Source organism: Tamandua tetradactyla, chromosome 23 (assembly GCF_023851605.1).
Source record: "Tamandua tetradactyla isolate mTamTet1 chromosome 23, mTamTet1.pri, whole genome shotgun sequence".
Taxonomy (NCBI): domain Eukaryota; kingdom Metazoa; phylum Chordata; class Mammalia; order Pilosa; family Myrmecophagidae; genus Tamandua; species Tamandua tetradactyla.
In genome coordinates, this window is record NC_135349.1 from 12,041,262 (window position 1) to 12,053,666 (window position 12,405).

Sequence of the window (12,405 nt, forward strand, 5' to 3'; positions counted from 1 at the left end):
CTCCCCAGAACTGGCCACCATCGCCAGAGCAGGACCTGTGTGCAGAGCGCTGGAGGGCCGACCCTGAGAGGGCAACTGAGGGTCCCTGCTCTGCTCCCTGCCCCCACCTTTGCTTGGCTTGGTGTGGGGGTTGCTGCCCAGAGGGCACGTTCATGCCCCTGAGACCCAACTCCTGGGCTCAGGAAAGGTGGGGGCAGGATGCAAGTGGGGTGGGGCCTGAGGGCGGAGGTCCTTTGTATCGAGCAGTTGCCCAGGCAAGGACAGCAGGCCCATTCCTGGCCTGGGGGAGCCCCAGCGAGGAGGAGAACACAGCTCTATTCTCCAGGAAGCCCTTACCCTTTGTTAGGACCGGGTCCCATCTTGGGGAAGCTCTGACCTGTTGAAATGGCCTCTGCCCTGCGGTATCTCTCTACCCCTGAGAATGAGTCCCTACGGCCAGGGGTAGCCCGAGGATGGCGGGACAGTGGCCTTGTCCCAGGGAGCAGCGTATGGCCTGCTGCAGTGCTGTGAGGGGGCTGCTCAGAGGCATGAGGGGGCAGTGGAGACATCCAGTTCAGCTGGGAGGGAGCAGGAGGGGGCAATCGGGAACGGCTTCCTGGAAGAGGTGACAAAACAAAGGGACCGAGGAGGGTTCTGCAAGCAGGGGGGCACAGCCTATGGATGTGGGGAGGGCATGGAATGTATTGGAATGTTGGGGGACAGGAAGCTTGGAGTATCTAGAATGTATGGTGTGAGGGGATGTGGGAGTAAAGGACAGGAAGTTGTGACTGGCAGGGGGTGAGGTCAGGTAGGGAAAGCTTTGAATGCCAGGCTGAACCCTTGTGGGCAGAAGGGAGCCTTGGAGGGTGTGTAAACAGAAGACGGCCGTGACCAGAGCTGTGTGCTGCATGCATAGGGAGAGTTGGCCAAGGTGGCCTTAGCTCTGGGGGTGCAGACTTCATGGTGCAGGCACACCCCTCGGTTATCCTGCCATCTCTGCTCACACTTGTATGGCACAGGGCGTGCCCAGGCCTGCAAGGCTGCACCTCCATCGTGCGTGTGGGTCCCTGGGCAGAGGGAAGGCCAGCTCTGGGTCCATCCTGCCCGCGAAGCAGGGGTGGCCCTAGGGGCGAGGCAGGTTGGGGGTGGGCAGCCGCCATGCATGTCCACGCCCTGTGCCGAGCGCCCACCACCGCCTCCCTTCCTCCAGGTGACCATGGCCTTGCTGGGGAAGCGCTGTGACGTCCCCACCAACGGCTGCGGGCCTGACCGCTGGGACACCACCTCCACCCACAAAGACGAGATCATCACCAGCCTCGTGTCTGCCTTAGATTCCATGGTGAGCGCCTCCCTGTCCTGGGGCAGGAGTGGGACGTCGCGGCTCAGGTGCTACGGGGGAGCCTTCGCCGACCTGAGCCTCAGCACCCCCGTGTGCGAGACAGGGGCCACGGTGCCTGGCTCGGGGGGCAGGAGACTTAAGCGGGATGAGGTTTATAACCATCTAGCCCCAGGATTAAGCGTTGGCCCCCTGTCCCCTTGTCCCCTTGTCCCCTTGCCCTGTTAAGTCCAGTTTATCCGTTTTGTTGTCACTGTTGCTTTTGGTGTAAAGTCTGAGAATCCGTCACCCTTAATTTGAGGTCCTGGAGATTTTCCCCCATATATTTTCTTCTAAGAGTTTTATGGTTTTAGTTCTTTTATGTAGGCTGTTGGTTCATTTTTGAGTTAATTTTGTTGCATATGGGATGAGGTAGGAGGCATGACTGGTTTTTTTAAGGGACTAACAGGGCCTCCTTGCGAAGTCTCCAGCTCAGGGCAACTCAAGGGCTGCTCGGGCAGTCCTGGGTGCCAGCTCTCCGCCCACCGCGACCCCTGCCCACGTCCTGCAGCCGCAGTTGCTTGTCACCTCTGACGCAGACCATGATCATAGGGAACCGCTCAGGCCAGGCCCACGGCTGCTAGGCACACATGGCTATTTGCATTTGGATTAGTTAAAATTAAACAAAATGAGAAATCCATTTCCTCAGCCCCACTAGCCTCATTCAGGTGCTCTGCAGCCACAGCATGGCTGGTGCCTGCTGTATTGAGCAGTGTAGACACCGAACGTTTCCATCCACATGGAAAGTTCTAGTGGGCGGTGCCAGGCTGGAGGGCATTCTAGAGCCTCGGAGGAGGGGCTGATGACCTTCGCCAACCTAGAGGCACAAATGAGCTGGGCTCCCAGGTCCTTTAAGGGTTTCCCAAGGGACCCTAATGGGTGGCAGTGGTCCTTGCAGTGTCCTAACTCCTGCATCCTCCAGGGCTGGCCAGGGTCCCTGGGGGCTCGACAGGGGGAAGGGGGGCTAAATTGAAATCTCTCCCCGGGGTTTCCAGAGGCCCTGCTCTCTGCCTGTGAACATGTAGAGTCCCTTGCCTTGACCACAGCTTCTTTAGTCTTAGAGAAGTAGCCACAGAATGAAGAATCTCCTTCAGCTCCTTTGTTCGAAACAACTGAATTTGTTTCATTTTTTTAATTAGTGTTCTACAATGTTACAGCTGGGAGAGGGAGCAGCAGGTTTATGCTTTCATCTTATAGAACAGGAAATGAATGCCCGCCCCCCTTAGAGATCCCAGGTGACAGGGGCCCCACACCAGGCCCCTGCTTCCTTGCCAGAGCGATACTGGGCTGGGACTGGCACAGAGGCCAAATGACAGCCCAGAGAGGTTAAGAAAGTTGTCCTAGGTCACACCGCAGCAGCATTATGATTCAAATCCAGACTTCCTATCAGCCAAGTGCTTCCTAACCCAGATAAAAACCAGCACTTATTAGGCACTGACTGTATGCCCCGAGCTTGACAGGGAGGGTTCTCCTGGTGAGGCAGGTTAGAGGCCTGAGCAGCTGGTGATATGGGCTGCCAGGTCCTGCATTAGGGCCACCGACCTCCTTGGCCGTGTGACTACCCACTTCAACTCTGGGGCCTCGAAAATCGCCCCTTTGCCTGCATATCCACTCAGGGTGTTCCAGCTTCGAGACTTTCCCTCCAACCAGTCCTCACTGAATCCTCGCTGTAACCCTGCGACGTGGGCTGCTTGTCCCCACTCTACAGACGGGGACTCTGCTGCCCAGAGAGAGGTGTCTGTCCAAGCTTCAGTTCTCCTGGGCTCATGCCACCACATCCAAGAGAGCTCAGGACAGGGTGTTCCTTGAGGCCAGGGCTGGCATCGGGGAGGAAGCTTTCCCCAGAGCAAGGGGCACCTTGGAAGGAGGAGCAGAGGACATGTCCCCAAAGGGGACCTACTGCCCTATAACAGTGTCTTCCTCCCTTCCCCATGGCCAGTCTCTTGGGCAGACCAGTTTATTCCCACTTGGGTTCTGAGGCCGAGAGCATGGGCGGGGCGGCCTGTCCCTGGAGCTTTGGCCTCGGAGGGGTCGTGGATTGAGGGGACTTCTTTGGCTCAACCTCTCTGCCCCCCCCACCCCCCCCAGTGCTCAGCCCTCTCCAAACTGAACGCAGAAGTGGCCTGTGTCGCCGTGCATGAGGAGAGCGCCTTTGTGGTAGGCACCGAGAAGGGGAGAATGTTCCTGAACACCCGGAAGGAGCTGCAGTCAGACTTCCTCAGGTTCTGCCGTGAGTACCGCAGGGACCTGCTCTGGGAGTCCCTGGCCTTGCCCAGACAGGCACTCGGCATGGGGGGTGGACCACGGTCTGGGAGACAAACTGCGCCGGAGGGGGTTGTGCCAGCTTCCAACACGGCATTGTTAGGGATGGCCACAGTTTTTGTTGAAACCTTTTAGTAGCCGATGAGTTGACAGAACTCTAGGGCAGGTCTGGCCCAGCAGCTACATCTGCTTGCTGGGTCCACTGAGGCCTCAGGCTCGATTTCTCTGTTGGCCTTTGCATCCTGAGGATGAGAAAAGACATGCCTGTTTTGATATTTCCCTTATCCAGCCTCATCCCTATGGGGTCAGCACTGCCATTATGACATGAATGTCTTCGGCCATCTCCTGGGGCTCGTGGGGATTAAATGACTAAGCTGAGCTCCTAACCTGGTGCTGGCATGTGGTCAGTGTTCAACAGACGTGAGCCATAGGATGATGACCGGTGCCGCATGCTGGGCCGGATGCAAACATGCAAAGCGCTCTTTCTGCATCACAAACCTGCTGTGTAGAGGAGTTACCACCAGTTTACAGATGAGGAAACTGAGGCACAGTGAGCATAAGCCACTCCCCTGGGACGCACAGAGCTGACGTGGGGTGCCGCCTGAGTTCAAGGCCAGAGTCTGCCTCTGAAACCCATGCCCTTTCCCCTGCACCCTTCAAAAAGCCATTTGTGCGGCTCACAGGGCCTGCCAGGGACCCCTGTGGTTCGTGGAGAGGCAGCGCCCATAGCAGTGAGCTGGAGCCCTGAGACCAGGGGGCTGCCCTGAAGCCCCAGCTCCTGGAGACCACCTGGGCCTCTGCATTCTGTCTTCCTGAAGGCCCTCTGCACCCACCCTGAGCCATGCTGCACCAAGCATCTTGCAATTCCCAGTGTCGTGTGTCCCATCGTACCTCCACCCACACTGTTGCCTGGCCCCTCTCCCCCACCCGCCTCCCGATTCTCACACCCTGGTCCCCAAGAAGTCTTCCACCCCAGGCCCAGGCACCCTTCCCACCCAGCACCAGCACCCCGTGCCCTTCCTGTCTCTGTGCCTGGTGTCACAGCTTGGCAGTTGAACTCCTGCAGGAGGCCAGCTTCACTGTCATGTCTAGGGCAGGGCCTGGCCCCTGCGAGATTGTCACGCTCTGGGGGCGCACCGGGGTGGATTCACGCCTGCATCTCCCACCCCAAAACTGTGCCAGGGCGAAGAATGCAGGCCCTGGGGTCCCAACAGCCTGGAGCCGCATCCTGGCTCTTCCTCCTTCTGGCTGCTGCTGTGGTTGCTCAACTGTGAAACAGGGGACAGGGCTGCCCTCCTTGGGGGCAGGTTGGAGGAGTCAGTGAGTAAATGGCTAGCAAACACCCAGCACGATGCGTGACACTTGGTTCAGCTGCTGTCGTTGCTGTTATTAATACCGCTGGGCACTTTTTATGGGGCACCAACAGCTTTCCCAGACCGGCCCCTCTCCCAGGTCAGAGGCGAGGTTTGGGGGCTGGGCTGGGGTTGGCTTGGACAGGGGTCGCCGGCCTCCCAGGCAGAGCCCAGCTGAGGCCAGGGGATGGTGCACCTGGCATCTCAGCGCCAGGCAGAGCCCCTATTTATAGCCCCAGTAACTCGGCTGGTTTATTTCAAGCTTCGCAGATCCCCAGGGGAGCTCAGGCTCTGTGCTGGGAGGGGGCTGCGGGCCCTCCTCTCATCCCTTCTCCGACGCAGCTTCTAGCATGTTCCCCAGGGATCTGACCTGCAGCTTTGCAGCCCCACGGTCTGCTGGTGGGGTCCCCGCTGTCTTCTTGTTTGGCAGAGCAGAAAACTGGGGCCTTGGTGGTTTAAGGCGGAGAGTCCTCGTGTCTGAGCACCAAATGGACATTTTCTGAACCCTAGTTCTGAGCCAGGCCTGCTGGGCCCCCTCGAGAGCTCTCAGGCTGAGGCCCAGAGAGGAAGGGACTTGCCCTAGGTCACACAGCAAATTAGAGGTGACCAGGAGTGAGACCCAAGCCCTGTTCTGGACTCTGGGATGACCCTCACTCACTAATCCTTACTTTTCTCATTCATTCATTTGCTTGCACACACTGTTGGGTGCAGGCTATGGGCTCAGCACAGGCAGCGCAGGGCCCCCCCGGCTCTCAGGGCAGGTGGTAATACGGAGCTCACTGCAGCCCTGCATGCTGTGTCCCACAGGAGGGCCTCCATGGAAGGAGCCGGAAGCAGAGCACCCCAAGAAGGTGCAGCGGGGTGAGGGTGGTGGCCGGAGCATCCCACGGTCCTCCCTGGAGCACGGCTCGGACGTGTACCTTCTGCGGAAGATGGTAGAGGAGGTGTTTGATGTTCTTTATAGTAAGATCCTTCCTCATTCCATTTGGGGCCCCCAGGGTGGGGGTGGGAGCCCCAGTCCCAGCCAAAGGGTTCCCCTCCTGCCCTATTGCTGCCTGGCCCCGGGCAAAGCTGGACCTCAAGGCGCGGGGGGGCATTGGATGCCCCAGCCCTCCCTTAGCCCCCACGCCCCAGGCTGGGATATCCCACCTTGGCTCTATGCTGGACCACCACCATCCCCACTGCCCCTGCCCTGGCGCTGATCACTCCCATCTTGCCCGGAAATGGCCCCAGGCTGGCCGTGGCCTCCCCACCTCTGGGCCGGCTCCTGCTGTCCTCGCCCGCTGCATGGTCCTCTTCCCAAAACCTGAGTCTGACCTGAAATCTCTTCCCACCACGGCCAGTCCCTCCCTCTCTGCAGCCTCTCGCTCTCTCGGCTGCATGGGCCTCATGGAGCCACTTCCTGTTCTCCAACCCACCACTCTGGCTCCATCTCACACGTTCTTTTGCCTTTGCACCTGCTGTTCCTTTCGGGACTGCCTTTCTACCCTTCCTTGCCTGGTGAACCCCTGCCTCCCTCTCTGAGGCTCAGCTCCGGGAAGCCCCCCCCCGCCCACGGGATTGGGGCCCCCTTTGGGCACCCAGTGTGCCCTGTCTCCAGGTGCTCTCCAGGATCAGGGACTAGGTCTACCTTTTCTAGTACCCCCAGCTTCCAGCTCAGGGCCCAGCAGGTGCTTAGAGGGTGTTTGTTGAATGACTGAGAGAAGGCCAGCTTGTCAGCCAAGTCCTTCCTGTATGGGAAGGAGACTGACCTCCTAGGGAAGGGTTAGGCTGCAGAGGGTCCAGCAGTGACCTTCACATGCCCTGGGTGACCTCGGCCAGCCCCTTCCATCCCAAAGGATCCCTGCTCATTTCTTTCTGAGTTATTTTCTTGCTTTCCTTCTTGTGGCTGCTGGTTGTATGGAGTCAAGGGCTGTGCAGAGACTCCTGCTGTTGACTTCATGGCAGTAGGAGGAGGCCAGGAGGGAAGAGGGGACCCAGAGGCACCGAGTGGGTGTGCTGGCCGCTGTGGGACTGTTCAGAGGGCATTGTGCCACTGTTGTCAGCTGCAGGGTCTCCCCACCCCCCTTCCCTGCCCACCTGGCCTCCCTTCCCCGGCTCGGGCAGCACCAGGAGGCTGCCTCTTTCTGGCTCTGGGTCTGGGTGGGTCTGGGTTTCATAGAGACCAGGCGCCTGGGCCACCCCCAGCCAAGCCCAGTGGCCGCCCCTCCCTGCCCTTTCTCCCTCCTCCTCCACTTGCCTTCACTCCTGGTTCTTCTCTGCTTCCGTCCCTTGTCCTCACCACCGTCTCTCTTCCCTCTTTTGCTGATTCTTCCCTTTTTGCTTCTTTTCTCTCCCTATCTCTCATTCCCTCTCTCTTCTTCCTCCTGGATTTTTTCCCACGTCCTCCTTTGCCATCCCTTGTGCCCCCTTTTCCCTCTCCTGACCCTCTCTTATCCTCACCTCCTGCCACAGTCCCAGCCAGTAAGGAGCTGCTGCCCTCCGCTTCCCCATCTTCCCAGATGTCCAGAGTGGGCGTGGGAATGGCAGGGCGGCAGGGGCAGCAGTGGGGCCTTGTCCGTAGCCCCTGCCCGCTCCATCCCAGCCTGGGGAAGGGTGTTCCGCCTTGAGGGTTGCAGTCGGAAGGGCCTGTGAGGTCCAGTTTCCCGGAAGCCTGGCCCCAGGAGGGAGAGTCACTCGCGTTGGCCCAGCTCCGGGGCACCCCCGGCCCCGCCCCCGGCCTGGGCACCCTCTCACCCCAGGCCCTTCCTCTGCCCCTGTGCCACCCACAGGCGAGGCCCTGGGACAGGCCAGCGTGGTGCCGCTGCCCTACGACAGGCTGCTGCGGGAGCCGGGGCTGCTGGCCGTGCAGGGGCTGCCCGAGGGCCTGGCCTTCCACCGGCCGGCCGACTACGACCCCAAGGCCCTCATGGCCATCCTGGAGCACAGCCACCGGATCCGCTTCAAGCTCAAGAGGTGGGTGATGGCAGGTGCCCTGCAGGGAAGCACAGGTTGGTGTGTCCCCAGCGCGGGGTGCTGTCGGGCCGGGAGCGAGGAACGGCGTGCCAGTGCGCTGCAGGCGGGGAGGAGCCTCGGGAGAAGCCAGACCTAAGAGGACAAATGTTGTATGATTCCACTTATATGAAAAGTCTGGAATAAACAAATTCAGAGACAGAAAGCAGATTACAGGTTGCCCGGGGCTGAGGGAAGAGGAAACGGGGAGTTACTGCTTAATGGGCATATGGGATTTCTGTTTGGAGGGACGGGAAAGTTCTGGTAACGGATGGAGGTGGTGGTAACGCAACAGGGCGAATGTAACTAGTGCTACCAAATTGTACACTATAGTAAATTTTGATATATATATATATATATATATATATATATATATATAGCTACAATAAAAAAGATTTTTTTAATTAAGTAAAAGAGATGAGGCAGCCAGCATAGGAGTGGGCAGATGTCTGTGGCTGGGCCAGGGCAGGCCGGGAGAGCGACCGGCTTCCATTCCAGCACAGCCACCCTCGGCTGCTTTCCCAGCCAGAGGGGAGGGGACTTCAGACAGCCGCAGGGACCCCAGCCATGGAAGCCCCTGGTCTGAGAGTGGAGGTCCGGCACGTGCTACAGGAACAGAGCCTGATCCAAGCTGGCCCAGTTCGGCTTCCCATATGGACTTGACTTGCAAAGAGACCAGAAGAGACCTGACTTGGCATAAAATAGCTCCAGAGACAGCTGAGGTGTCCGGCCTGGCGTGTGCAGGGTGGGAAGGCAGGAGGAGCCAGGGCGTGTGAGCTCAGTGCAGTTGAGGCGTCCTGGTTGGGGCAGGGCCAGTTGGCAGGGGGCAGCCCGAGGACTTGACTTTGAGCCCCTCGCTGGCAAGGCAGCAGTGTCTTCAGTGCACCAGCTGGGAGGAGGACACTGAGAGAGGACAGACGGACAGCTGCTGTCTGTCAGGCCAGCAGGCTGTGATGGCGGGCGGGGAGCAGAGGCCGAGGAACAGGGCTGGGTCCTACGGTGGCCACTCTGTGGGGCGCTGGACTCGTCACGCCCCTCTCTGGGCCTGTGCCCCAGGGTCCTGGCTCCTGTCCCGTGTACCCCAGGGGATTGGGTTGTGTCTGGGGACTGGGGAAGAGGGCTGCGACAGTCAGGACGGGTGTTTGAAGCCGTCTGTGTGTCCTTTCCTTCCCCCAGGCCGCTGGAGGATGGCGGGCGGGACTCGAAGGCCCTGGTGGAGCTGAATGGTGTCTCCCTGATAGCCAAGGGGTCGCGAGCCTGCAGCCTGCACAGCCAGGCCCCCAAGGTGCCACCCCAGGACCTGCCGCCCACTGCCACCTCCTCCGCCATGGCCGGTTTCCTGTACAGCCCCGCGGTCCCCAACCACGCCGTCAGGGAGCTCAAGCAGGAGGCACCCACTGGCCCCCTCACCCCCAGTGACCTGGGTCTGGGCCACTCTGCACCTGAGCCCAAGGCCTCCAGTGCCCAAGACTTCCCCGACTGCTGTGGTAACGCTGCTTCTGGGGCCCTGAGGCTGGGGGGTGGGCAGAGACCATTGAGGGGCAGGTACCTTCCTAGGCAGGTGGGTGCAGCTGGATGGGGTGGGTGGGGCAGCACATGGGGCACCTTGGCTTAGACTGAGTAGGACCCTGTACCTTCACACATGCATCTGTGAAAGGTGTCTTAGTGTGGGTGCCAGCAGAGTCTGTAGAGGCGGTGAACATGCCAATCAAGCACATGCACTTAGACTAAGTGTATGTCTAGGAGCACCTCATACTTAGACTGAATTAGGGATTCTGGAGGCTTAAGAGTAGTATCAGCTAAGCATGAAAGAGACCTGGGTTCATATCCTGGCTCCTCCACTTAGGGGCGCTGTGTCCTGGAGCAAATCTCTACCTCTCTGACCCTCAGTCTTCTCATCTATAAAATGGGGATGTCAGTCACACCTGCCTCGTAGGGCTGCTCTGATGACTGAATGACAGTATGGATTAAAACAATAGCTGTCAAAGTGTGATCCCCCAAGCAGCAGCTGCAGTAGCATCTCCTGAGAGAGTCTTGGGAATGCACATTCTCAGGCCCTACCCCAGCCCTCCAGGATCTGAAGCTTTGAGGGTGGAGCTCAGCATTCTGTTTTAACAAGCTCTCCAGGTGATTCAGACAAATGTGCATGCTTGAGAATTGCTATGTTAAAGCACAGAGTTCAATGGTTGGTACTCAGTAGGCCCTTATAAATTATATTTACTTATATTGTTATTATGAGAAGAAAAATGAACCCCGCCTTCCACAAATGGCCGGACTGGCACGCTGGAACAGAGGCTCCCACCTGTGAATTGTAGCCTCCTACATCCCACTGTCACTGATCTGGCATTCAATACTGGACTCCAGGGAAGAGTGCCTTGGGCCTCTGGTCAGGGAGGAGGGGTACTTGCCCTTGAGGTTCAATTTTAGGGTCTCCCTGGTGTGAGGCTGTTACCCCAGAGCCAGAGCCTGTCTACCCAGGCTGGACCTGGGGATCCCCCCATGGGACCCACCGTGAACCTGGACCTTTTCTCTGCCTTGTCCAGGACAGAAGCCCACTGGGACTGGTGGGCCTCTCATCCAGAACGTCCACGCCTCCAAGCGCATCCTCTTCTCCATCGTCCATGACAAGTCAGGTAGGACAGCGCCCAGGACAGCATCAAAACGTGGGGATCTGGAATTGGGGATGTCACAGAAGTGGACTCGTTTCTACTGGGTCCTTGTGACGAAAGGAGGGACAACTCTGCTCAAGGGGCTGTGAGTAAAAGCAGAGTGTAATGGTTAGCTATCGCTGCATAACAAGGCACCCCAAACTTCTATTACTTCTTAGTTTGAGTGGATCAGGAATCCAAGAGCAGCCAACTGGGTGGTGTTTTGGCTCAGCGTCTCTCATGAGGTTGTAGTCAAGATGTAGGCCAGGGACTTGTTCCCCAGTGTGCATAGCTGCCTTGGATTACAGTCACCAGAGGGTGAGAATCCGCCCACATGCTCATCGGCGGGTGACTGGATAAACAAAACGTGCCCTATCTACACAATGGAACACTATTCAGATGGAAAAGGAGTGACGTGCTAACGGATGCCACAGTATAAGTGAACCTCGAAGAGGTGACGCTAACTGAAAAAAGCCAGTCACAGAAGGACAGATATTGTGTGATGTCACTTACGTGAGACATCAGAAATAAGCAAATTCATAGAGACAGTGGTTTCGAGGTGACCAGGGGCTGAGGGGAGGAGGAGCTATTGTTTAAAGGGTACAGAGTTTCAGGTCCGGGTGATGAAAAAGTTTTGTCATGGTTGGAGGTGACGGTACTGCAACGTTGCGAAAGTAAAGCCACCGACGTGCACACTTAAAAATCGGCTGGATGGCCAACTTTGTGTTAGCACAGTAAAAGTAAAATAAAACTGGGCAGGCCACGGTGGCTCAGCAGGCAGAGTTCCCACCTGCCATGCCAGAGATCCAGGTTCGATTTCTGGTGCCTGCCCATGCCACAAAATAAATAAATAAAAATTAAAAAAATGAAGCAGAAGTGTGTATATAATAAAAAAAGTTCTAGGGCAGGACTGCAGCCATCTGAGAGTGCAGGAGCTGCGCTCGTGCTCTTGTAGGGGCTCTTGGCCCCCGTCTCTTGTTGGTATTGGTCAGGGGCCTCAGGATTAAAGCATGGCTTTCTCTAGGGAACACAGATCTTTTCAGAGCAGCACACTGGGCCACACTGTTCTGATCACGTGGCTTTGTAATAGGTTTTGAAATCAGGAGGTGTGAGTCCTCCAACTTTGTTCCTTGTTCGGTATAGTTCAGGCTGTTGGGGTCCCTGGTCCCTCCATGTGAATTTGATGATTTTTGTGGCCCGTGCTTCTTATAACCTGCCCTCAGGTATCAGCCGCTCCTGCCACATTTTGTCTCCTGGGAGTGAGACACTTGATCCTGCCCACAATCAGAGGGAGGGAATTAAACGTGACTCTTGGAAAGAGGGCTATCTAAAAAAATATACGTGGACGGGTTTTAAAACCACCACACAGGAACTGAGAGCAAGGAAATTGGGGGGTTCTCTTGCAGCAAAATGGAATGAAGTTAGACTTAAAGACTTCCAGCAGGTTTGCCTTACGGAGTTCTCACCTGCAATGGAGGCTCTTCTCGGTCCCCAGGAATCTGAATGGAGTTCCACCCGTACCCCATCCCCCACCCCTCACCCCCACTGCCCAAACAGGGTCCAGCCCTGGCGGGGAGGGGCCTGGATATCCAAATAGAACAGCGTCATGGGCAGCCGGGGTTGACAAGGGGCACGAGCTGAGATAAATCTTACTGGTACTAGCTGGGTGATCTCAGACAAGATGCGCAGCCTCTCCAGGCAAGCCTGTTTTCCCATCTGCAGTATGGAAATAATGTGTAAAAGTGATCATGAGGGGATAAATAGGATAATTGCACCTTGCAGGGCAAACACTTTGCGA

At 57.5% G+C, this 12,405-nt stretch overlaps 1 protein-coding gene across 5 annotated transcripts in view; it reads left to right on the forward strand.

The window, feature by feature from the left end:
• GTF2IRD1 (GTF2I repeat domain containing 1) overlaps window positions 1-12,405 on the forward strand; it is a 115,957-nt gene that overhangs the window by 38,683 nt on the left and 64,869 nt on the right. For all 5 annotated transcript variants that reach the window (XM_077140979.1, XM_077140978.1, XM_077140982.1 and 2 more), the window contains exons 2-7: window positions 1,190-1,318; window positions 3,443-3,584; window positions 5,776-5,931; window positions 7,740-7,923; window positions 9,136-9,446; window positions 10,503-10,592. In XM_077140979.1, the coding sequence (XP_076997094.1) occupies window positions 1,196-1,318; window positions 3,443-3,584; window positions 5,776-5,931; window positions 7,740-7,923; window positions 9,136-9,446; window positions 10,503-10,592 (1,006 nt within the window). In that variant the 5' untranslated portion in view covers window positions 1,190-1,195. The remainder of the gene's footprint in view (window positions 1-1,189; window positions 1,319-3,442; window positions 3,585-5,775; window positions 5,932-7,739; window positions 7,924-9,135; window positions 9,447-10,502; window positions 10,593-12,405) is intronic.